General features: G+C 34.6%; 2 protein-coding genes across 2 annotated transcripts; both read left to right on the forward strand.

Moving 5' to 3' along the window:
* Positions 1–20,514: 20,514 nt before the first annotated feature.
* Positions 20,515–21,156, forward strand: LOC128558909 (uncharacterized). The gene has a single exon (XM_053549197.1). It carries the CDS (start codon positions 20,515–20,517, stop codon positions 21,154–21,156), a length of 642 nt encoding a protein of 213 aa, XP_053405172.1.
* A 218-nt stretch (positions 21,157–21,374) lies between these two features.
* Positions 21,375–22,730, forward strand: LOC123533404 (uncharacterized). Its single transcript, XM_053549198.1, has one exon. It carries the CDS (start codon positions 21,375–21,377, stop codon positions 22,728–22,730), a length of 1,356 nt encoding a protein of 451 aa, XP_053405173.1.
* The last annotated feature ends 1,721 nt before the right edge of the window (positions 22,731–24,451 follow it).

Genomic DNA, 24,451 nt, shown 5'->3' on the forward strand with positions numbered 1-24,451 from the left:
CGCTAGTGAACTAGAGCCCCCATTAGATATCGGTTGTTGAATCGACTCTAGTGAAATTTTCTGTTTACGCCGTTGAAAAATAAGTCGAGTAAAACGAGCGCAGTATTTCAACATATTCCAGGAAGCTGTAATTGAAATATTGCAAATGATAATAAAACCTTTTAGTAGATGATGCGGACAGACAGCGATGGTAATTAAGCAAACAGATGAGTCAAGGACTTCTAAAGTTATTTATTCTGTCTAAATCATATAAATTATCTCGTTATATATTATGACGTTTGTGTGATAATTAAATTTTATTATTACGTCTTGCATTGTTGAACAACAAAATGATTTCATTTCACCCTATATACCTATATCTGCACACACTTTGAAACATATGCGCTTCATTGAAAACTTGAATGTGATACCTCGCAAACTGCATATGCCCTTTTTCTTTCACACCTTTTCTCAAAGTTAAAAATGAAACGATTCACTATGTTGTTCTATTAACTAATCCGTGTAAATCAAATTTTAATGTAGCTCTGGTCACCTTATATTGCAATTGTTTTGAACTGTATATCAAACATACCATATTATGGTAGAGACATGCGATTATATAGTTGTCCCTGTAAATCGTGTGTTTTTGCCTGTTGACCGGTGACAGCATGTATTTCTCTGCCTAACTATTATCATGTGCCAAACTGTTGTTGGGTCGTTATTAGTTATCTTTGTTTGAGCGAGATTTAACTGATAGATCTCGCTAAATTTTTACGTGCCTAACCTTGCTAACCCCGCCATCTAACATCTCTTGCTTATTTCTTAAAATATCAATGCATTTCGGATTAGATGAAGGACTTTGGTTATTATTGTTATAGCTTTTATTCTTCGTATAATTTATAATATACTTCATTTTAATTTATTGTCTGTAATAAAAATTGTACGGATTTAGAATTTTTGTTATTATTGTGTCAGTATTTTTATACGTTTTATCATTTGTACAGGCTCTTGTTTCACCACCATCATAAATAAAGTATATAGAACCTTCTGATATCGAGTATTTATACCAGAGCCGGGTTACAAATGGCTCCCCAACGGGGAATTGAACCCCGGTCACCCCGGTGGCAGAAAGGAATACTTATCACTATTCACAATCTAAGGGCATCGCATGTTTCCTTATCAGAGCAACATTAGACGAGTATGAACTTTCTGAATCTCTAATGACCCCTTTTTTCAGCACCTCCTGAATTTTCTTCTTCGTAGATGGCTGGAATTTGTCTGTAAGTGTCTTTAAAAGGGCATCGCATGTTTCCTTATCAGAGCAACATTAGACGAGTATGGACTTTCTGAATCTCTAATGACACCTGCTTCCAGCACCTCCTGAATTTACTTCCTCATAGATGGCTGGAATTTGTTTGTAAGGGTCTTTAAAAGGGGTTTAGTCTTTTAACACAATCGTGTTTTACAGTTCTGATTTTCCGAGGCCCTTGATGTTTTTGGTAAAACATGTTCTCAGTTCCCAAGGACTTCCCAAGGACTTCTTAAAATCTTCACATCTGACCTGGAAACAAATTGTCAAACTTCTAGAGATGAAAGATCATCTACAACCTTTGCTTCAGAGATTTTACAAAACTCTGATTTGAGTTTTAAAGAAACAATTTTACATGTTACAAATTCTGACTGGACCTTTGACAGTATGCTGTTGATGAATGTTAACAATGCGAGGACAAAGAATATAACCTGATACATTTCCAGGTGTTAGAAGTCATATAGTCGAAACTCTGTGCAATCGCATTAACCGAAACTATTTTAAACAGCGAAACTGTATTGGACTTTTCACCACAAGCCACCTTAACCGTTAAAACTTCGATGGCGGATTTCTATTCCATCGGTATTTCATCAGCAGTATATGTTTACTGGCTTAAAATGACTTACACTGTCTAAGTACGTTTGTTCTCACAATCATAGGACACGACAAATTGAAATCTTTTTATGGAATGACAATTATTAGAATATCCAATTTATAACTTGATAAAAATGGCAATGAATATGTAGATTCAAAACAACCTAAATAATTAATGGATGAGCCGTCTGCAAGATACAGATTTGAGATGCAGTTACATGCTGAATACTCGTCCCCACCAAGCAAACGTTAAGAGCGGGTTAAAATGATACAGGGCACAAAACATCCTGGTTCAGAAGATAAATAACCGTTTCATCAACGACCTGAATATGATAATGATGAAATAGTTCCTGATTCAAATGCAGACAGCTAACTAACAAACGCGATGTCATGTTATTGATTTTATCCCGAGAGTTTTCGTTATAAAAATGTCTTGTGATAACCAAAAAACTCGTTAATAAAAAGCGTTGCATAATATTTCTTTCTGAAAATAATAACACGATGACGGGTAATGACTTGGGTAAAAATGAAGTCCGACATTTTTTCCTTTCGTCACTGGCCTTATAAGGTAATTTTTATCGTACCCCCCGAGTTTGCCCTTTTTTCACATAAAGGTAGAACGAAATCATGTTTCTTTCGTCCCTAGTGTATTAGGTACAATATAAAATAATCCATTAGATTCAACGTGTTTTCGCTCCGCCAATTATGAAAGAAATAAAATTCTTAAAGTAAGCCATATACCGTTTTATAATGTGTACGAAAATAGCTCTACAATCAGACGTAAACACCTTGCGTGTCATATTTGTCTTCAGCTCAATGAAAATACCTGACCCCAGAAGCTTTTTAAGAAGATAACATTATCAAACGTTTAACTAATAGCTTTACTGATGAATGCAAATCTGACGTTCATTATGATTTATTGTTAACAAGGGTATGCATATAATTTTTATGTATTTTGATAGGCAAATACATTCAATTAACCACTGTACAAATCTACTTGTACTTAAACGAGAGTGTTAATATTCAAAGGTATAAACAAAATGTAGTGATATCTATAAATATACAGAATATTATGAAATATGTCTGTTAATCTTTGGGGTCTCTAGCCGACGGTATTCTTGGGTTTGCTTGCTAATGACATGAAACAATTTGACTGTGTATGTAGGGGAACAAAACCATTAACAAAAATACACAATTGCGTTTTGTGAATAATTAGAAAAAAGTTTGTTGTGAATGCTAATGAAAAATAAACGAAGATCTTTAAAAAAGAAAGTCGAAGATAAAAATCCAACAGGAATAGCAACATTTGAAGAAAGCAATTTCCGTAAATGTGCATACGCCATCACCCACACCGACTCTTCAGGTGACAAGTAATACACTCGCGCGCTCGCAAATGAATAAAACATATGTATGTGTAAAAAGTATTTTTCAGACACTGTTCTAGTGAACTCTGACTAAAAAGCAGCGCATATTAATTTATATCAATTTTCAGTCTTCGCAAATTATCTGCAATGTACACGTCTGAACGATCCTTTTCTTCATACACAGAGAAGTTGTTTCGAGTCCTTATGTATTTCGACAAAACAAGAAATTATCTAGAAGTAAAAAAGCCATTGATTTATCGGTATCACTACGTTGTGTTATTGCCTTCCTTACAAGTTTATAGCACAAATAGACTTTCATCGTGTTCAGTTATTTGAGCTGATAATCGTGTCAAAATACATAAATTTTGACTGTCTATCCTTTTTAGCTATAAACTTTAATAAATGTCAGATTTTCATTCATAAATAAAGCTATCTGTTTTTACCTGATTCTGTTATCTTGCTGAAAGAGATTTTTGGGATCAGATATTTTTACTGGGTTTGATAAATACATAACACACAATGTCCTATGATAATGGTATGTATTAATATATTGAAGCGATCTAAGGTTTACTTTTAAATGATCATTTCTTTTATAACTGGCAGAGCATGAAACATTGATTTCGGAAACGAGAATGGTTCGAATAAGCTTGAAACTTTCTTCAAAATCGAGGTGAAATAAGTTAGTATAAACTAAATGATGTTACAGTTGTAATGTTAAAAACAAATCTACAATTAAATGAAGTGGCAAAGGAATTTTTTGTTACTAATTTTGTTACATCAAATATTTTTACTTTGTTTTTTTAAACTAATTCCTACGTGGTAAAATTAAAGACACTGCAATATCTCTTCAAATTCAATTAACGGGCTGAATCAATTTGTCTTAGTATATACATGTATTATGAATTCTATATCCTATTGGAATTTAGTTTTACCACAAAGACTGGTACAGAATGCTTCCAAATTCACTCGAAAGTAATATATTTAGATCTGTAAAAATCTCAATTTATTCAATGAAAGCAATATTGCACGTTATTGATATAAACCCAACAATCTAAAGAAAAAATGTACGAAATTCATTCCATTTACAGAACAAATGGTTCATTGCTTTCGACACCTGTGATATGTTGCGAAGCTACATCATTTCATAAACAATCCCTATTTCAAGATATGTACATACAAATAAATAAAAGACTTGAATATTTGGTACTAGATACGCCGTATTTCCTAGCAGTAAGAACCTACTTGATTGTGTTATAACAAGTAAATTCGGGTTACAGATATAGAATTAGTTCTCTGATGCAAGCTAGTATTTCTTATTTGATTGTGTGATACGCGTTAGGCTCTGGAATCCATGCTAATTTGTTCTTATACCCGTCCGCTGTCCAGCTTTCCCGCCCGCTAAATGACGTTACTCTCTGTATCCAGATTTCTTCACAATTGTACGTTTACGGTTCCATACGTTTTGATCTATATTAAATATACAGCATATTTGTGTTGTACATGTTCTTACTGTTACTGTTACGTGTGAAAGGGGTTCACCTTACGAAAATTACTGCTACTTGCAGTGTCTTGTAATACAGGAATTGGTGCGGGGGAAGGGACAGTGAGGTATGGCGCCAGTAAAATAGTTTAAAGTCGACGGTGGTGTTTTTATACATTTGTATTTGCAGTGCACATGTTATCAGCCAGTATGTACGTGTATGCATTTTCACGTTCATCCTATGTTTTTTGTTTTGTTTTAGTTGTTGGAATTTTGTCCTTGTTTTAAGCATCTATGCAGTCTTTCAATAAAGCATTCTTTCAATTAGTAAAACAAATACTCCCTGGCAATAGATGCATGAGCTATCGGACGAAATCCATTCTTGGCAATAAACACCATAGGATGTCATCAAAATGCGTGAAATACCATTATTATCCTGTCTTTGTGTGTAATTTTCGAAAACTCCAGACACACTTTGTTTTCTGAGATAATGTAGTACTTTACTTCATTCAGTTTTTTGTTCAATTTTCTCCTCAAATTACTACAGAGCGTGCTAGACAGTAGTATTTACGAGTTTACAACCAGACGATAAACAAATTGCTAAAATTACGATTTTACTATAGCTGGCACATACCCAAACCACAGTCTGATAAAGCTGTACTTTTAACCTCAAGTTGTAAACAAACTGCCAAAATCTAATACAATAATATAATAATATCTTCTAATTGTTCATTACTATTGCTATTGCTATTATTGTTCTATATATTTTTTACTGCAAGTACTGGTGATGCTGTTATGGCTATCACAAATTTACGTTTATAAGGCTGTCCAATAAAAAGAATCAATAGTATGAAGGATACGAGTTTTGTTGGGGTTTTTTGTGTGTTTTTTGGGGGGTTTTTTTGTAAGACATTGGTATCTAGTTTTATTCATTAGATATCGAATTCCGCTTGCAGAGCCAGTGTTTTATTATTATTTTTTTATACGGCTTGTTATCGGCACCAGATTGCAAATAGCTAGCCTAAGTTAGCCAGACATGTCTGTATCTAGAGGATTTCTCTCTCTGTGTTCTGGGGCTTTCTCTTCCTGGTCAGAGTGCTCTGTGTCTGTGCTAGTAGAGGATGCATTTGATGCCTTGCGTGGCTGCATTTGCGCTATGTAAAGCGCCCTTGAATGTGCTTATCATAAAAACGGCGCTATATAAATCTGGTATAACATATAAATCTGGTTTATTCATAATATAATGAAAATAAAGATTCTAATGAATGGGTAATTGTTGTTCAATTTAAATGATTGATTGACGCCTTACAGAGGTCGAGTCTAAAATCTTATGAGAGGTATCGAAATTTTGTCAAAATGGAAAAGGTTACCCACCCATCAAGATTCAGCTAAATGTTGTGTAAAAAGTAAACATGTTTTAAAAAGTCCCTCACCACCATTATTTACGTCTGGTCTCATGCTATAAGATACATACGTTTTTGATCAGTCATTTGCTGACAATACGCGATGAACCTCACTGAGAGAGCAATTTGGGATATTTTGCTTCAAAAAAAAGTGCAAATAATATGTAATACATTCGCTGATTTTTATTGAACTGGAATCGACGCATTTTTTCAAATTTTCTATCCTCGCCTCCCATATTTCTCGACATTTTTTATTTTCTTTAAATGCTAACTGGTTCAAACAGATTTAGATAATTCTAGATAATACTGATATATTTAATATCAGTGATGTTAATTGTAACACAAGTTATTTATGATTATTCCTAACAGTTCAGTATTACCACACAGTGTACGGAACTACATTTCACAATTTGTACAGTATAATGAAGCAACTCTCAACCAGACAATGCAACCGTCTCGGGGTGCAATATAAAATATCTGCATCACATTTATAACAGACCGTATACATAGACATGTAATACTTAACAACGCAACTGTCGATATTCAACGTATGCATATGAGGAAACAATTAATAAAAATATTGTGGTGTGTTAAAAGAAAACTGGACTGAAATAGGATTTGAAAATTTAACATAAGCAATTATATTTTCTTTTTCGGAATAAAATGAACGACAGAATATGGTCAAGAAATTGCATCATATTCTTTATGAACTCTGAATGCTTATATCGTACTTCCTTTCCATTTGCTTACTCTTTCCATTATTATTGCACACCAGAGGGGAACTCCAGGTGTTTCCAAACTGATTATGTTTATCCTCGATACATATTCCACAACAGTCTCCAGTTCTATCATTTTGTTTTCTAATTGCAAAAGTTTCATTTCGTTTATATCTTTTCTTTTTTAGTATTTTAGGGCCAACATTAGACAAATCCTCAATACAAATATGAAAATAAGGGATCTAATTTCTTTAATTCTAACGTTGTGACTGGCCCTTATTAGTGTCAGGTGCTTGAAACAATAGGAATTCTTGCGGGACAGTTAGTCAACAATCAGATCTTTCCTTATTTTAATTGATGAATTGTGAGCTATAAACTGGAAGGTAGAAATAACTGCAAACTTTTAATTAGGTCATGAGTTATCTTCCCACTTGTCAAATTTTGTTAATTCCACGAGCTGTCAAAATTGTTTTTAATCTCTCCATCCTTCATTTGCATTGTTTCTGTAAGTAACTTGGTTGAACATTGTGTTGTGTAACATTACAATAAATTCCACAATTGTGCTAGATACTCACGAAGTCTCTCCAGAATTTCTATTTTTAAGTTTATTGTGGTAATAAGTCTCTCCAGAATTTCTATTTTAAAGTTTATTGTGGTAATAAGACTCGATAGATTCCTTTCTATTTGGTAAAGAAAATCATTAGTTTAAAGCATAACATGATTATTTTTTTGAGACAAATGATTATATATTGTTTGTCATTCGCCGGAAATTCAAAACGGGGTACCACTTTAATGAATGGTAATCAAATATCACAATATTTGTATACATATTGCAAGAATGAAATCATGTCTATATTTGAATAAGGCTTTTATAAAGTCTTTCACCGTATTATTAGCTTGTCAAATATTATCTACGAAAAAAAAACCAGGCTTAATAAAAACTATTTATTTATACAGAATATTGTATTTTAACACCTATTGAAGTAATTAAGGCTTTCAATTTTAGTGCATGTCGATATTCATTGTGTTCAATGCATTAAAAAGATAAATTGTATCGAATTACAAAGTAATTTTCTGTCTGCCCTCTTTAACAGTGAATCTTTATAGACGTCAAATTTGCATTCATAAGAAAAGCTAATAGCGAACATCTGATTCTTTAATCTTCCTTCGAAGGTCATTGGGATAAAGTATTTACATTAGATCACACAATAACTTGACAGAGGAGGTGCTTTCTGCTTTCGTAGGATTTATATAGATATGCCAAAACGATCTACGGTTTACTTTAAATGTCTTACCTAGAGTTTTAACAACACACTTACTAGATACAGTTGCATATTTCATTTTTTGCTGACCCGCCCGCTTAAACAATATTATCGAATTGCAATAACTGTTTTGCTTTCGAGTTGACATATCATTCGTTGTACCGCTATAATGCCATACATACTTTGTATCTGCGTTTAATAGGTAAAATAGAAAGTAGATCGACGTTTGAGGTATTATGCCAATTCTGGGACCTTCCACAATCACCATGACAACAAACAGTTTAATGTACGTGCCACCTATTCCTATTTAATGTTGAGAAATATCAAAACACCTGTGTTTTGTTTAATATGAAACAAAACAACTACATTTCATCTTTTCCATCCTACCTACCTCATAATAGTTACCTAATTTTTCACTCTCAATTAACAACAGCAGGTATTAAATAAAATTTACTGATATATTTCTTGCACATGATTACAGTTTTCATAAGCATTGATTTAATACACCCATTTCTTGCAGATGCATCAATCATTTATAATATCGCTGAAGACGCAGTAACAGTTTGATTCGTTTGTTTCGATTCAAAATTCACCTATTTTCCAAAAGGGTTTTATTAATGAAGCAAAAATTTTAAGAGGGATTGCCTTAATTAAACGCTGGCAAAATTTTACTTTCAGTTATTGCGAAATATATTAACTTCATTGTCAACAAAATACCACAAGATGTCTGATTGGATTTCAAAAGGGAAAATATATATAATTTAGTAACTGTATTTCCATATTATATTGCTTCATGTTAAAAGTTATTAACTTGGGTCATATATTTTATTGCATTTTCATAGATTACCAACAATGTTTTGATAAAATTGATAGGTGTTTTCTTTGGCAAATCTTATCGTAGAAAATGTGAGTTACCATTAAGCTAATGTATAGTTTTGTAAAACCTTATACAGATATATGTTCAAAATTTTGCAGTTGTGATAACTTGAAACTTAAAAACTTAAAGTTCGCGGTTACTTTTTTATGCTTTTAACGGACGACATAGTACAGATAACAATTCAGACATAGGCCAGTGAAATGAAACCATTTCTCACTCTTTATTCAGACGATCAAGACCTTTTTGCAAAATCCCCCAATGCTGTATGATGTTGATCGCTTTAATTTTGTTATTTACCAGTGTGCCCATACCACGTGACTTTGACGTCATTTTATGGCTAAGACGGCAAGCCAAATTCCGTCGCTTCGATTCTTCAAAGCAGCGTAAGTTCTTTATTTCTTGATCAAATAAGACCAAATGAAGTGCAGACTAAGGAAAAAAGTGAGTACTTCACTCAAAAGTAAACGGTTTTATCAACAGATGAAACAGTTTTGGCCTGAAAACGGGAAAACTGTTTTGTTTAGAGAAAATGAGCATGGTAAGACGGCAAGCAAGAGCCCTTTTTGACAGAAAAACGGATGATTGTACACATCAGAGGTGTCGTAAGTATTACCGATTCACAGGAATTTAATGCCTGCTCTGTGGGAGGCCTTAATTGACAAAAATGTAGCAGAATTATTTAAAAACTTTTAAAAAATCCAAAATATGCAAAGACGGCAAGCCCGCAAAGACGGCAAGTCATTTTTATTAGATATACCTGGTTGCACCAACTTACGTAATTCAACACTTCCGTGGTTACAGGCCGTTCATCCTTCTATCAATCCGTCCGTCAGTAACATTTTTACTATGTTTCATCAATGCTTGTGAAATAAGATAGAGAAAAGTGGAAACTTTACAGATCGCCCAACACGCAAAAAACGAAAGTGTTGCAGGCTCGGTTTGATTGAGCCTGTTTAAGGACGGTAGTGGAAATGCATGCTACCGTCCACGCCCTCTAGCCCCGGGTTGAGCAGAACTCAACATTTACCCATGCTAAAAATACAATAAGCAATTTAGAGAGATCCACAGATGTATTCAAACGGCGGTGAACATGAAACCTTCAGTGAACACTTACATAAAAGTTCAGTGACATTCATTGATCATCTTTCATCTTCTCCTTGAATCACTAGTGCTGAGCAAAAGAGATATGAACGGTTTTATCCTCACTGTTTCCTCATTAAGGCAAAACAATTATTTTAACTTTGGACTATACACCGTTTTCGGTGGAATTACGCACTATCATTGAAGCTACCATATGCATCGCCGGATGAATACATCATCGGATGTTGCTAAATTGATTTTTAGGTTGAAACCACGAAGTGGTTGAGACTATAATTACCGTATTCCAGAGCTTGCAAAAATATCAGACTAACCATTTTCACTGAAAGACAGATTAATCCGCTGTAAAGTTTTTGCCTGTTTTTTTTTTCGGGCTAATCGACAGATATTCTTTTTGATGTTTTCTGAACATTGTTCTTCTGTCGGTTGAAATTTCATACATATGTAAATACAATAAGGTTAAAGAATGCGTCATTTCGTATTAAATTTTTTTAAAAGTTTTTAAGTCTGTTGATCCATCGAGCATGAATAAGTTGAAAAGCGAAGGTGTATTCCTTTAAAACAATTCAGAAAAACCGTAGACGTGACCGAAGCGCATGAAAATATGCCGTGAAAAAAATAGTTCAAAACATATAAGAAAGATTTTTCTAGTTTAGCCTTAATACATAATGCACTCGTCAGTAATAAAACAGCATATGATCTGAATCATTTTTTCTAGTTGTATAGGATATAGATCTGCATGCGATTCTGCCCGTCCTGATTCGAATGACAAGGGAGATCACTGTGTAGGAGTAAACTTTATCCTTATTTTTGTACAGCTTTTATAACGACCGATTCATATTATTTATTATTTAACATTTTACTTTATCGTTTTAATATCTCTGTAAGGCTGATGCAAAACTGAGTCAAAATATTTGTTTAAGATTTCCTTTTTATAAATAATTATATCTGTAGTATATTAATTGCTACAGTGCTCCACTGTAACATGGAAAGCTACAATCCCTGCTCCGCGGCTATTCAAATTCTTTTGTGTTCAGACGTCACTGTTCATAGTCAGGATTTCATGCTTTTTCAGTGACAATTCAAGGTTAAAAGGTAGGACGGGAGCAGGACTTTAAGGAAAATGGTCGTGCTGCAAGTACACGTCTGGTTAACTTACCTATTTGTCTCGATATTTAATGTAATAACCTATATTAATACTTACAAGATAAATAATTGACATTCCTTGCAAATCCTGAATACATTTAGATGTTAGGGGTACTTTACTATGACTTTTAACAACATTACATCAGTTCTAGATTATTATAATTGTTATTGAATTGAAAAATTTACATGAAAGTTGTCATTTTGATAAACGTTAATAAAACAGAATAAAAGCTACAGAGTTTTTAAAATAGATTATGAAACAAAATAAAATCAAAACAGTACATAACGAGAATTTATAGTCGGTTAAAAATCTCATCAGAGCTAATGTTACTTGTAATTTGACTTTCCGACTCAATTAATAAATCTTATCTTAGTATATCAAATGTTGGTGTTTGCTTGATGTGAAGTTTCATGTGTATGGTTCTTTTTCTAATCTCAAAACTGCACGGAAGTCGAAACAGCAGGATCTTGGGGTAGATACAGGTCTAGTTTCCAGTTTGGCGGACCCCACTGACTTCTACTGTTGTTGTAGCAGGGTCGGTCGTTTGTACAAACATTTTAAACAAGGTAGTGGAGTTTACAGACAACAACCAATGAATTAAAGAAGTAGGGTTGCAACATTTTTAATGTTTTTAATGTTTTGGTGTTACGATTACTTAAGTCGTGACATCAGTACATTTTATTTCTAGGCTCGGCTAAACAAGAAGTTGATTTTGCAGAAATGTGTAGAATTATACAACCCTTTCTCCAAGAATTGTGAAAGTTGGTGTATTTGTGTGTGGTTCCAACACTCCCGCTTTCATAGCCTTGGGTATTGTTTAATTACCCCTTGGATATGGTGCCTACTTCTTCGGCGAACGCCGTCTAAATTCGTTTTCGTTACCTATGCCACGTGACTTCAGTTAGCAAATCAAACTACTTGATAACGAATTAAAGATAATTTATCAAAATGGAAGATATATGCAACACTCTGCCTGATTGGACGAGAGTGTCAATTTCTTTCACTCTGTTGATTGTGCTACGCTGAGTGAAATGTAGACAAAGCGTTTATCCTAAACGACGCTGTTTACAGTTTTAAAGCTAATTTTGGCTCAGTATATTTAGCAAGAATATTGATATATCTCAAAATGATAAGTAAGTTTAATAAATATGATAAAAACCTGTTCAAATACCAACATATATCAAATTAAAGAAAGAGCTGAATACGGTCTGCGTATCACGTGAATAAGAGTGTGATAAGAGCCTTTTATGTAGAGAAGTGCTTTTTATAAGATTTTTCTTGTTACAATTGTCGTCTGTTTATGAAAAGGTTTCTTGCTTTTGTGACTTATTCAGATTGCATATTAAAATGAGTACTTGTTTGCTTTGATATATTTGTTATTAATTATTTAACTGATTTATTATATATGAATATTTTTCTTTAGTATGGTATGCAAATATTGAACTCAGTTGAAATCTGTTTTATTATATATATGCTATATAATGGCTGAATCTCATTACACTGAAATGAACGTACGCTGCATACAATTTATCTATGTGATATGACTACGGTCAAACTTTGCTTATGAAACAGAAACATTGAAATAATTACAATTGTATGTTTTGCTTGACCTTCACTTTTTTGTAGGTGTGACGTCATTGTCCAAAGATTCATGAATAGCGAATATGCATTTGTTAAAGCGGGATCAGTTGACCTATTTAAGGAATAAATAAAAATAATAAATAAAAAAAGTCTTTTAATTGATTTTTTCTCATGTATTCTAATCAAACTTGATTTGTAGCATCTTTATTAGGCCCGCGGCCAACTTTTTAGCTGGGACATTTGACCCCTTTTAGGGGCTGCTAGAGCTAAAACTAGAAATGCCTTTATACAGCGTCTCATGAACAGCTTGGTGGATCTTTGTCATACTTGGTCTGGAGCATCATTGTAAGGTTCTCTTCCAAATTTATTTATATAGGAACTTTGGCCCTATTAGGGACCACTGTAGCTAAAAGTAGATATGCCTTTCTTCGCATTAACCACTAAAATGTAAAGGAGTTTTATCAAACTCGATGTGTAACAATATCGTAAGGTCTCCTGCTATTTTGTTACAAATGGGGATAGGGACCAATTTAGCTAAAAATATAAACACGTTTAATGACCTCTTCTAATGAACCGCTTCATGAATCTTCATCAAACTACTGCTGTAATTATTCGTCTAAGGATAAACGAAACAAAATGGCAACCCTACGAAACCTTTGCGAAAAATTAAAAGAGAACTATTTAAATTGTTAAAGTGCGGTGTTTAGTTTTGCAATTTGAAAAATGTTAGATGAAAGATGAATGTTAGATGAAAACTTCATAAACTTCTTTCTTTATTACAATTCGCCGACCATCATTTTTAAAGATATTTCTTGTTAATTTTGTCTTTTGACTGTTACTGTGATACGCAGGCTCCATAACCTCAGATCCCCTTCCTAAATTCCAGTTTGTTCAGTTCTTCCCATTGTTTTCTCGTTTGGGGCAAACCCTTTAATTTATCTGGGGACCAAATGACGCTCTTCATGGAATTACACGCCTCAACACGTGTATCATTGACGGTTCCATGTTCATCATCGTTTGAATACATCTGCGGATGTCTCTAAATTGCTTTTTGTACTTTTAGCATGTGTAAATGTTGAGTTCTGCTCAACCCGGGGCTAGAGGGCGTGGACGGTAGCATGCATTTCCACTACCATCCATGAGCAGGCTCAATCAAACCGAGCCTGCAACATTTTCGTTTTTGTTGTGTTGAGCGACCTGTGGAGTTTCCACTATTTCTATTTTAATATGTGATATCGTGTTAAATTTTGGGGGGAAAAAATAAGATTTTTCTATTCTACTCAATACTTTGAACACAGCTACATAGAAATACCTTTTAAAGCATGTCTTCTAGCTTATAGACTGAGTTAAGAATAAGATTCTTATTTGTCAAAACATTATTCTATATATCTGAAAATTGTGTTTTTGATTTGTGGAAGTCGACAAAATGGCTCTTCTTAATAAGTAGCCTTATTTTTAAAACATAACGATTTGTCACGAAAACATTCACTCAAACATTATATGTACAACAGACTTGTGAACATATAACGTAGTATTGATTAGGTCAAAAATGTGTATTATTTGTTGTTGCCTGCTGCCAACTGTATATTTGTTCTTTAGTTTTCGAAACGCTATAACATACTTTGATCCAAAGACCGACACGCAGAGGTACATCCAAGATGGTATACATGTGTAGCTTTTGAATTCATAACCTTTCTAGAACAGTTCTCACTTATATGCCAATCCTGCTAGAACAAATCATAATTCTCGTTTAATTTATCTATTAAGCCTCACAATTTAGCAACTGTACCAAAAAAAAAGCATATAACGTAGTTTAAAACATCATATGACTTCAATTATATAACGGTTCTTTGATGTTTTCCTATGGTTTTGACAAGAAGTAGAATGATCTCCTACTGGTAAACATCCAATGACCGCTTGTAGAGAAGTGTGACTCCATAGGCGATATTACTATAAAAAATGACTTGCCGTCTTAGCGGACTTGCCGTCTTAGCGTATTTTGGATTTTTTAAAAGTTTTTAAATAATTCTGCTACATTTTTGTCAATTAAGGCCTCCCACAGAGCCGGCATTAAATTCCTGTGAATCGGTAATACGTGTGACACCACTGATGTGTACAATCATCCGTTTTTCTGTCAAAAAGGGCTCTTGCTTGCCGTCTTACCATGCTCATTTTCTCTAAACAAAACAGTTTTCCCGTTTTCAGACCAAAACTGTTCATCTATTGATAAAACCTTTACTTGTGAGTGAAGTACTCACTTTTTTCCTTAGCCTGCGTTTTATTTGGTCATATTTGATTAAGAAATAAAGAACTTACGCCACTTTGAAGAATCGAATCGACGGAATTTGGCTTGCCGTCTTAGCCATAAAAATAACGTCAAAATCACGTGGTATGGGCACACTGTTTACGTGGCTTGAGAATAAATACTTCGAAAATATGATATTTGACAGGGGAAAACATACAACTTTTCATTTTTATATCAATGACACACAAAGTCGCGGAGTGTTTCGAATACTTAGGAATGACGCTCGCTACAGTTTCGTTTTTTTTCCCAATAATAGATTTTGATGAAATGTTCTGTATTACAAGATCATGTTATGATGTATTGAAAAATGAAATAAAAATACCAGGTCACCAGCATTGTTTCGATTGTATTTGCCCCTAAATATGATGCTATTTTCAACAGTTTTCAAAACTTCTGTACTCCTAAAATATATTTCAGTAAAGTACAATAATCAGCCTAAATTTGATATCTAAGCATTTTTATAACGGCAAACAATATATCTAGTGGAAACATGCTCAGAGAAATCAAAAGAAATCAAATTTGTTAGAAAAAGAATACTTGTTCAACAGACCCAATATATTTTTGTCGATCTTAAGTTGGTATTTCTGCTATTCTATCGAATTTCACATAATAGAATTAAGTCATACTCTGCACATACATTTGGTTATGTCTACCTTATGTAAATCAAAAAGAAAATGGATATGTCACATATTAGATTTGGCTTAAATCAAATTACAACGAGGTGGGGTGTGGCGGGCATTAATACAACGCAGGTTGGTACGAAATACGTAATCAATTTTTATTTCAAACAAGGGCATAATTATATTCAACCAAACTCTTGATAGTATTCTGTATTTGTCCACAGCTTAAGGCAAATATAGTTAACAAGAGGATCAAATAGCCATAGGTCGCTCACCTTAGGAACATCTGGAATAAACTCGCTGAAAGTGTGACTAAAGAAACTGTTATTTTTTCTGTATTTCTCAGATCTCAAATCATTTCGGCTGCTGCATCCTTAACCTTTAACATATTGATCTTAAAAGCAATAGGGGCTACCAACTCTATTTAGCCAACCAACCCACTAAGTTTGAAGAGTGCTGGTTAAAGGCTTCTCGACAAATGCTACGGAAACTCTTTCAGTGTTTGAGCAAGTGACCTAGAGATATATCAAATTATCAAGCGGCAGATTTCTTAAAATTAATAATCGGATTTTTACCTGTTTCTGAAGTATTTTGATTTCATAGATTGATGTAGGTTTTCGCCATTCTCCGAACAAAACCTATAGTTCACAAATACGGATGTACGGTATGGGTACGGTACGGGGATTAGAAACAACCAAATTGGCACGGTGTTGGGGTAAATATCGACCCGTCCGAAAAAACTACCGCGAGCGCCTTTAAAAATGATTATATTGGTTCAGAAGCCAGAAACCTATATGACAACACACATGTTTCGGTTTTTTTAGCAATGCGGAATTCCATACAACTCAGAAATTTGACCATTTCGACACGTTAGCTTATAGGGATTATACACGTTTTTGTGTATTCACGTCTGCAGAAGCCCGCGGGATTGTTTGTGACCGAGACCGAAGGGCTTCTGCAGACGTCAATACACAAAAAAAACGTGTATTGTCGCTATTTTTGCATAAAAAAACATTACACGACGACTTTATGTATTGTTTTCATATATGATGACTTGACAATTTCGATACATTTTTTATTTACCATTCTGTTGTTCTTGGAAACGGTAAACATGTTTTAAATATTCGTATCCAGGGCCCAGAAAATAAACAACACTATCAAAAGCTCATCCTGAAGGTTTTTAAACGAATTTTTTTATCTCTCGTTATCACAAACATAAAATAATTGTTCATATCACTTCACAATTTGGTGAACTCGAGCACAATTTCAAGAATAAAAACTTTACATTCGAGTTATATTGAGTACGGACACAGTTGGAGTACGGATGAGTACGAACGTAGTGTCAAGCTTCCAAGCTGTTTATATAAATTCTTCGAGAAATTAGATAAAAAAACATACCGACTGATACTTACCAAAATCATAAATATGATTCCTAAAAACAAAGAATCGCACAGGTTACATTCACGGTTGTCTACAAAATCTGAATCGACGCCGAGTTCTAAAAGGGGAGTAAATAAGGGAAGAAACGAATACGAACATTGTTGGGGGCAGCGCATTTGGCGTAGGTTACTGATACATCAAAACATTCTATGGTTTAGATTGCATCTTTTATGCTTCAAGAAGAGGTTTTTATGAAAGAAACAAGACGCAGAGACCAGATGTCTGCGCAGAAATACATATACGTCCCTGGGAAAGCATTTCAAAAATAATAATCGGGTATTAACAGCACGTGAATTGCCTTGTTTACACACGATTTTTCTCCCGTTAATACATGGGCGGATCCAGTGAAAAAAGTAGTTTTTATGCAAGAATGCGTTTTTCTTAACGTTTGCTTAGAAATTCAGTGGGCCTATTGAGATACTACACCCAAAACAAGTCGGCGCATCAGAGGCGTAAAAAGATCAAAATTCACATCTGCCCTTCACGGTGAAAAGGGTCGAGCCCGAGTATTAGTTATTCGTTAAGTTAACATGCTTAAATATTGGTTACAATTACTCTCAATTAACCATGATTCCCTTTTGAACATAAATTTAAAATGTTAAAGTAAGACGCTGAAAATAATACAATAGGAATAAACGAGTGCATCAAATAAAGTGCATTCTTGACGACATGGATTTTGTAATATTTTGGATTGACATACCCTTTGATGCTATCATATAAGCAAACAAGATACAGTGATATAAATGATTCAAGACGCTACATTTGTATGCATTATTTAAATGTGAGTTTCGAATAAGAACTATCATTGAAACAAAATAAATAGCTTTTGAAAGATTCAGAACGTCATCACAGTCTGTCAAAAACCGGCTGATGTGTGAACTTAGCTAGGGAGGCAAGGATGTGTAAATGTTGCGACAAAATTGAAAACAGTTAGTTTGCATATATTACTGGCAAATACGAAATAAATTTTTATAACCCTTCTTTTGTCACTGAACCACTATAAAAACATTTAAAACTATCATGTCTTCAAAATTAAATATAACATTTTGCAATGTTGCAAAAATTATTGACTTTGCAAACCTGAAACATGGAAAACTAAAAAAGTTGTGTACTTTCCAATACCCATCCTTCCCTTAAATGTTTTAGCTCACCAGAGCACAACCTGTCAAACGTGAGCTATAGTGATCAGTCACCGTCCGTCGTCCGTCCGTCAATTATTCTTTAAATGACAAATGACATCATTTGTATTGAAAATTAACGAAACTTGGCTTCGGTTTTATTAAAAGAGGTTACGACCCAACTGTTTTGAGACATACCGCATGTTTAGTGTTCAACCCGTTTACAGTTGGACACTACGCTTCCCTCTTTGATTGGCGTCTGACGGAAGAGAGAAGAACTCTATGATAAGCAGTTTTTAAATCCTACCAGGACTGAACTGTTTTGATATCTGTCTTCTGGCCTGTTTCGTCGGGCCCTTAAGGGTGTTTCTCTTGTTGCTCTGTCTTCTGAAAAGGCATTGAGTACATACGTTTTTGGTTCTAAAGGTTTGCTTTTTATATATTTAACCACGAGCATTTTTTGTGTTTTACATACCTTGCCTTTTTGTTTCCATTACGTGTGTTAGAGATTCACCTGGAGGGGATTACTTTTATTTACACTGTCCCGTGTCTTTGGAACATGGTGGGGGTAAGAGTGAGGTTGGGTGCGCACCATAAACCGGTTTAAGCTTCCCAGTGGTGTTTTTGCCAGTGACCGTTCCAAGGCGGTGCCCCACTGTGTTCCATTGTTTGTTCGTTTTGTCCTCTTGTGTTGGCTTTGTGTGTGTGCGCGTGTATGTGTATGTGTGTCTGTGTTTGTGGTGTGCACGTCTGCATGCTGTGGGTTTCGTTTGGGGAGGCTGCGTTTTTGGTATGTGGCAATCCCTGTTTGATATTTGTCTTTGTTATTTTTTTTTTTTTATTATTATTATTTTTTTTTTTTGGTGTTCTTTTGTCCACAATGTCCAAATGGTCCCGCTGGGTTGCTCATAGGACAATCTCCCAAATCTTAAAGTACTTACAGAAAATATTCCTTCGAATTGTTTCTTATTAGAAACTGTAGGGGCCAATTTAAAATAAATTAAAACTAAGAATCCTTGGATGACCCTGTCTCAAAATTGTTTCAATTATTCTGATTTGTCAAAATAATGACGACAAGATGGCATTGTAACGCAGAAAATGCTGGCCTGATTTTAATATAGTTGTACATAAAACATCACAGAAATAATTCAATTTTATCTGATACGTCCAAACCATGGCCCCCAGAATACGTATTCACCCAATATGTATTCTAATTTGTTAAAATATGGCCGCCGGAGAACGTTGTCACTTTTGATTGTTTGTATATAGTAGAAACTTTAAAACATTTCTTTACAGAAACTGTATTCCCTGTTTTACATATCTGCCTACGAAGTTTCAAAATAATCCGATTTATCGAAAAATTTGACCGCTAAGGCTAAAAATAGAAAGTCTTTAAAACATTTCCTCCATATTTAAAAATAATTTCATAGAAATAGTTAATGGATGACCCTCTAAGAAGATTCTTTAAGTTATTACAATTCGTACGAAACGTGGCCACATAGGAATCAGGTTACTTTTCCCTATCTGTATATAGAAGTAACTTAACAAAACTTCATGCCAGAAAGTTTTTCTCCAGATTTGAAATATTTTCATAAGTGACAATATAATTACTTTTGCTCGTCAAGACCATGGCCGCCAGAGGATGCTTTCTTTTTTCCTAAGTATATGTAATCTTCTTGTAAATAAAAGAAGGGCACATATCTGTTTCTTGGGTAACCCTTTACTAAGATTTTTCAACTTTTAAGTGTTTCGATTCTCTTAAAAAACACGGCGGTCAGAGCTAAAAATAGAAAAACCTTCAAACAACAAATCCTCACAAACTTCCTTGTTCTAATTAAAACTAGTTTTTCTCTCTTTTTTGCGTAAAATCGGGATAAACTGTTGACGAGCTTTGATCTTTGCGATTCAAATAACGTAACTTAACGAGAATTTTATAACGTAATACTGCAAGAATATCATGGCAGAAATGAGGTGCCGGGGTGATTCATTTGAGCTCAAACAAATTAGTATAAGCTTGTTAAGTCTGAAATACACGAGATGAACTGAACAAAAACTTGAATTAGCATGTAGAGAAGAATGGCAAAATGTAAATAACCAACAAGCAGTGCTTTGCAAGAAATGTGCGTTAGTTCAAAATTTAGTAATTATAATTTTAATGAAGAAATTCCAGTACTCAGAGCAAACATTTACCTAGTGTAATTTTCGTCAGTTTCTGGTCACAATGCTAGTCAAATTTTATATAAGGCTGAACGTAAACTACTTCAGGAACGTATCAGGCAGTGTTTTTACTTGTAAGAAAATTGAGAGTGATTTAAATCAGGTACGAAAGTTTCTGGGCGCGAACTTAACCGCCGAACTGTATACGGAAGTGCAGGTGCTCTTCACGCATGCGCATGACAGAAGTTTTTCTGAAAGTAAACATTCACAACGTGAGAAGTTTGACAAGCTTTTGGCGAACAGAAATGGAACTGAGAAAGACGTTGACAGCACTCGAGGGATCAACACAGACAAGTGGGTTGTTAACCTATCCGATCGTACCCTACAGGAGGACGCGAAGAGCGTCTTAAAACGAGGTATGAACTTTTGTGTTACCCCTCCCACTGTACCTGTAAATGAGATTATTGCTTCCACAGAGGCGGCTTGTTCACAGATGAATGACAAATCGGCAGCTGATAGTCTACGAGCTGAAGTCGTGAAAGTGCTGAGGCAAAGTAAGACCCCTAAGAGTAATATTTCTAGTGGTGAACGTAAGGCATTGTACACCTTATGCAAAGAGAAGGATATCGTCATTCTACCGGCGGACAAGGGTAGGACTACTGTAGTCCTCAATAGGTCGGAATATGAGAAAAAAATGGACAGGTAAGTGAAAGATAGAGACACATATGAACCCCTGAAAAGTGATCCAACACGGTCGGTGAAGAATAAACTTATAAATTTATTGAAAAATTGGAAAAAGGATTCCTCCATATCTGACAAACTGTACAACAGACTCTATCCAACATCTGAAAATGTTCCCAAACTCTATGGTCTCCCAAAAATACACAAAAAGGATGCCCCACTGTCTCAAGCAATGGAAGTGTAATGTATGACACTGCAAAGTACCTAGCGTCAGTAATCGGTCCATTGGCAGGTAAAACACAGCACCACATTATCAATAGTGTTCATTTTGTGCAGAAAATTCAGGGACTAGAGGTACCACCGGGACAGAAATTAGTATCATATGACGTTTCTGCACTTTTTACCAGTATACCTGCAGAAAAGGCACTTGAAGTCATTAGAATGAGACTAGAGAAAGATAAGAACTTGAATGACAGATGCGAACTCAATGTTGATCAGGTCAGTGAACTTTTAGAACTTTGTCTTACAAGTACGTACTTTATATACCAAGGCAAGTACTACCAACAGAAACAGGGAGCGGCCATCGGGTCTCCAGTCTCCCCTATAGTTGCTAATCTCTACATGGAGTTCTTTGAACGCCAGGCACTAGACCGAGCCAAGAACCCCCCATCACTGTGGGTAAGATATGTTGATGACATCATGACAAAGATACATGAGTATGACATTGACCAGTTCACGGAACATCTGAACTCCATAGACCCGCACATAAAGTTCACTTCAGAACAAGAAGAGGATGGGAAGATACCATTTTTAGATACTTGTATTCATGTAGAGGACGATGGCTCAACAAGAGTAACAGTTTACAGAAAGCCCACACATACTGACCAATATCTTAATTTCAATTCAAACCACCACTTGGAACACAAGAGGTCAGTGGTAAGAACCTTGTTACACAGGGCCAACACACTTGTGACTAACGAATCAGACAAGAAGAAGGAAATTGAACACGTAAAAACAGCGTTACGTGCGAATGGATACCCTGAGTGGATTTTTCAGCTTCCCAACAAAAAATCTCAACAGGACAAGACTCAAAATAGTGCGACAAAGGAAAGAAGAGTAAACGTGGGTATGCCCTATATTCGTGGAACTTCGGAAGTTCTGGCGAGGGTGTTTAAGAACCACGGAGTGAACATGTTCCACAAACCAAACAACTCGATAAGGAGTCAGGTCACTCGGGTGAAAAATCAAACCGATAAACTGAAAAAATGTGGAATTATATACCATGTGAAATGTGAAAACTGCAAAGAAGATTACATCGGGAAAACTGCCAGAACATTAGAGACTAGACTTAAAGAGCATAGGACCAGAACAAATTCTGCCATACATGAACATTGTCAAAACACCGGACATACCATCAAATCTGAAAACACAAAGATTCTGACAAGTGAAAGTGGACTTATCAAACGCAAAGTCAAAGAGGCTATAGAAATAAAACAGCGGAGACCATCGCTCAATCGAGACGAGGGCCTGGAGCTTCCCCACGTCTACGGACCTCTCCGCCGATCACGCGACCTTCCTACGTCACGTGACCTACCATAACCGGTCAGTCAGTGCTGAAGAAGGCAGTGAGACACTGCCGAAAATTACACTAGGTAAATGTTTGCTCTGAGTACTGGAATTTCTTCATTAAAATGTTAAATCCAGAGCATGGGAACAACATAATCAGTTGTAGTAATTATAGTTTTTTATAATTGGTGTTCAGTTACAATTTTACGTATCTGGCATACTGGAAAGTAAAAAATATAAAAACAAAAAAAAACATGTGTATTCAAGATCACCTCCACAAAAAAAATGTTTTAACAACTTTAAGATAATTTCATACTTCCCCATTGAGTGAGACTGACTGGGTCGTTTATGATAATAATGATACGCACAACAACAATAATAAGAAGAAGAAACACATACGGATTCTTTTTTAGAGAAACAATTATTTTTCATAGAGCAAAGAAGATATTTTACTGTAAAGTATATTATTGTGTTTATATATAAGAAATCAATCATTGTATATAGCCCTATATATAAACAATTTGTAGCCGTTTTCCTTTTTGTCATGTGATATATTACTGAATGTATGTACTATAGAAATGTATATGCTGATGCTGCCCACATAAAGTGGAACTCATGCTTATTTGTAACTAAACTTGAAACTTGAAACTTGATTTATTTTGAATACAAAAGCAGGACATGTTTTTTTCTGTCCAACGTCTAATGCTATATTTAAAGTAGATTTGACAATTTTGTTATTTAGCAGTCACATTGATGTCCATATAGTTACACGAAATGTTACATGAATTTGTAAACAATTAAAATATGAAGACGTAGATTTACGTCTGAACTTTTATATGAGAAATGATCAGAAATAAAGAAAACATTTCAGTCATTATGATAATAACAAGGAATTACTACTGGCAATTCGGGAAATAATTGAATGTAATTCGCGTGTTTAGAACTGTTGACAGTAATTTAAACAATCATTCCACATTTAAAGCCAACCTTTGATGAGGCCAGGAGGTTTTAACCAGATATTTCCCACAGAATGCATGTTAATTCTAAATCAATTAACTGATAAAGATGTGCAATAAACTTGCTTGCGCCCACACATATCATACAGGATGGTATGCATTGCATCATCAGATGTTGTTTACAAGGCTACAGGCAGATAAAAAAAAAGTCAGGTTGCAATAAGTGTACTGATAGATTAAATATCAAGTGCACTAAGGGGTATACAGTTCATATGTCCTCGAACGCACCAAATCTTTTACTCTGATATTACGGAATAAAAAAATATATCTTTCCAGGCTAATTAGTTTCTATCTTTTTAAGCTTGATATCCTATAGAAAAACATCTTTATTGAGGTTTTGAAATATTAAGTGCAGTTAGATATCACTGCCAATTTTAATCGGTAATCAATAAAGTTTCAAATATTCACTTTTCTAAATAAAAACAGAAGGAACAAATTGGTTTGGTGTACTTCAGTTGTATTATGGTCCGATTAGGAAGCTTTCTCTGAAAAGTTTATGCTCTTGGTTCTTTGACATTAGATTAGTTACCGAGACTCATATTACAATAATACCTATGATTGACAGGTTTTGTATATTTTATTTTACTATTTTCTCTTTTGAGAGGTGAAGTTGGCAAGCTAAATACACGTTTAGACCCTGCCTTTCTTACAAACCCAATTTCCTTTACACACGATCTTTCTTTTTGAAGGTTATTCGCTATTTCTAGGGGTGCACCTACATTATAATTGTTTTTGTCT

This window comes from Mercenaria mercenaria, chromosome 8, assembly GCF_021730395.1.
Source record: "Mercenaria mercenaria strain notata chromosome 8, MADL_Memer_1, whole genome shotgun sequence".
Classification (NCBI taxonomy): Eukaryota; Metazoa; Mollusca; class Bivalvia; order Venerida; family Veneridae; genus Mercenaria; species Mercenaria mercenaria.

Excerpts from the sequence above, each read along its gene's own strand:
- LOC128558909 (XM_053549197.1), top strand. The coding sequence starts at position 20,515 with ATGCTAGTCAAATTTTATATAAGGCTGAACGTAAACTACTTCAGGAAC.
- LOC123533404 (XM_053549198.1), top strand. The coding sequence starts at position 21,375 with ATGTATGACACTGCAAAGTACCTAGCGTCAGTAATCGGTCCATTGGCA.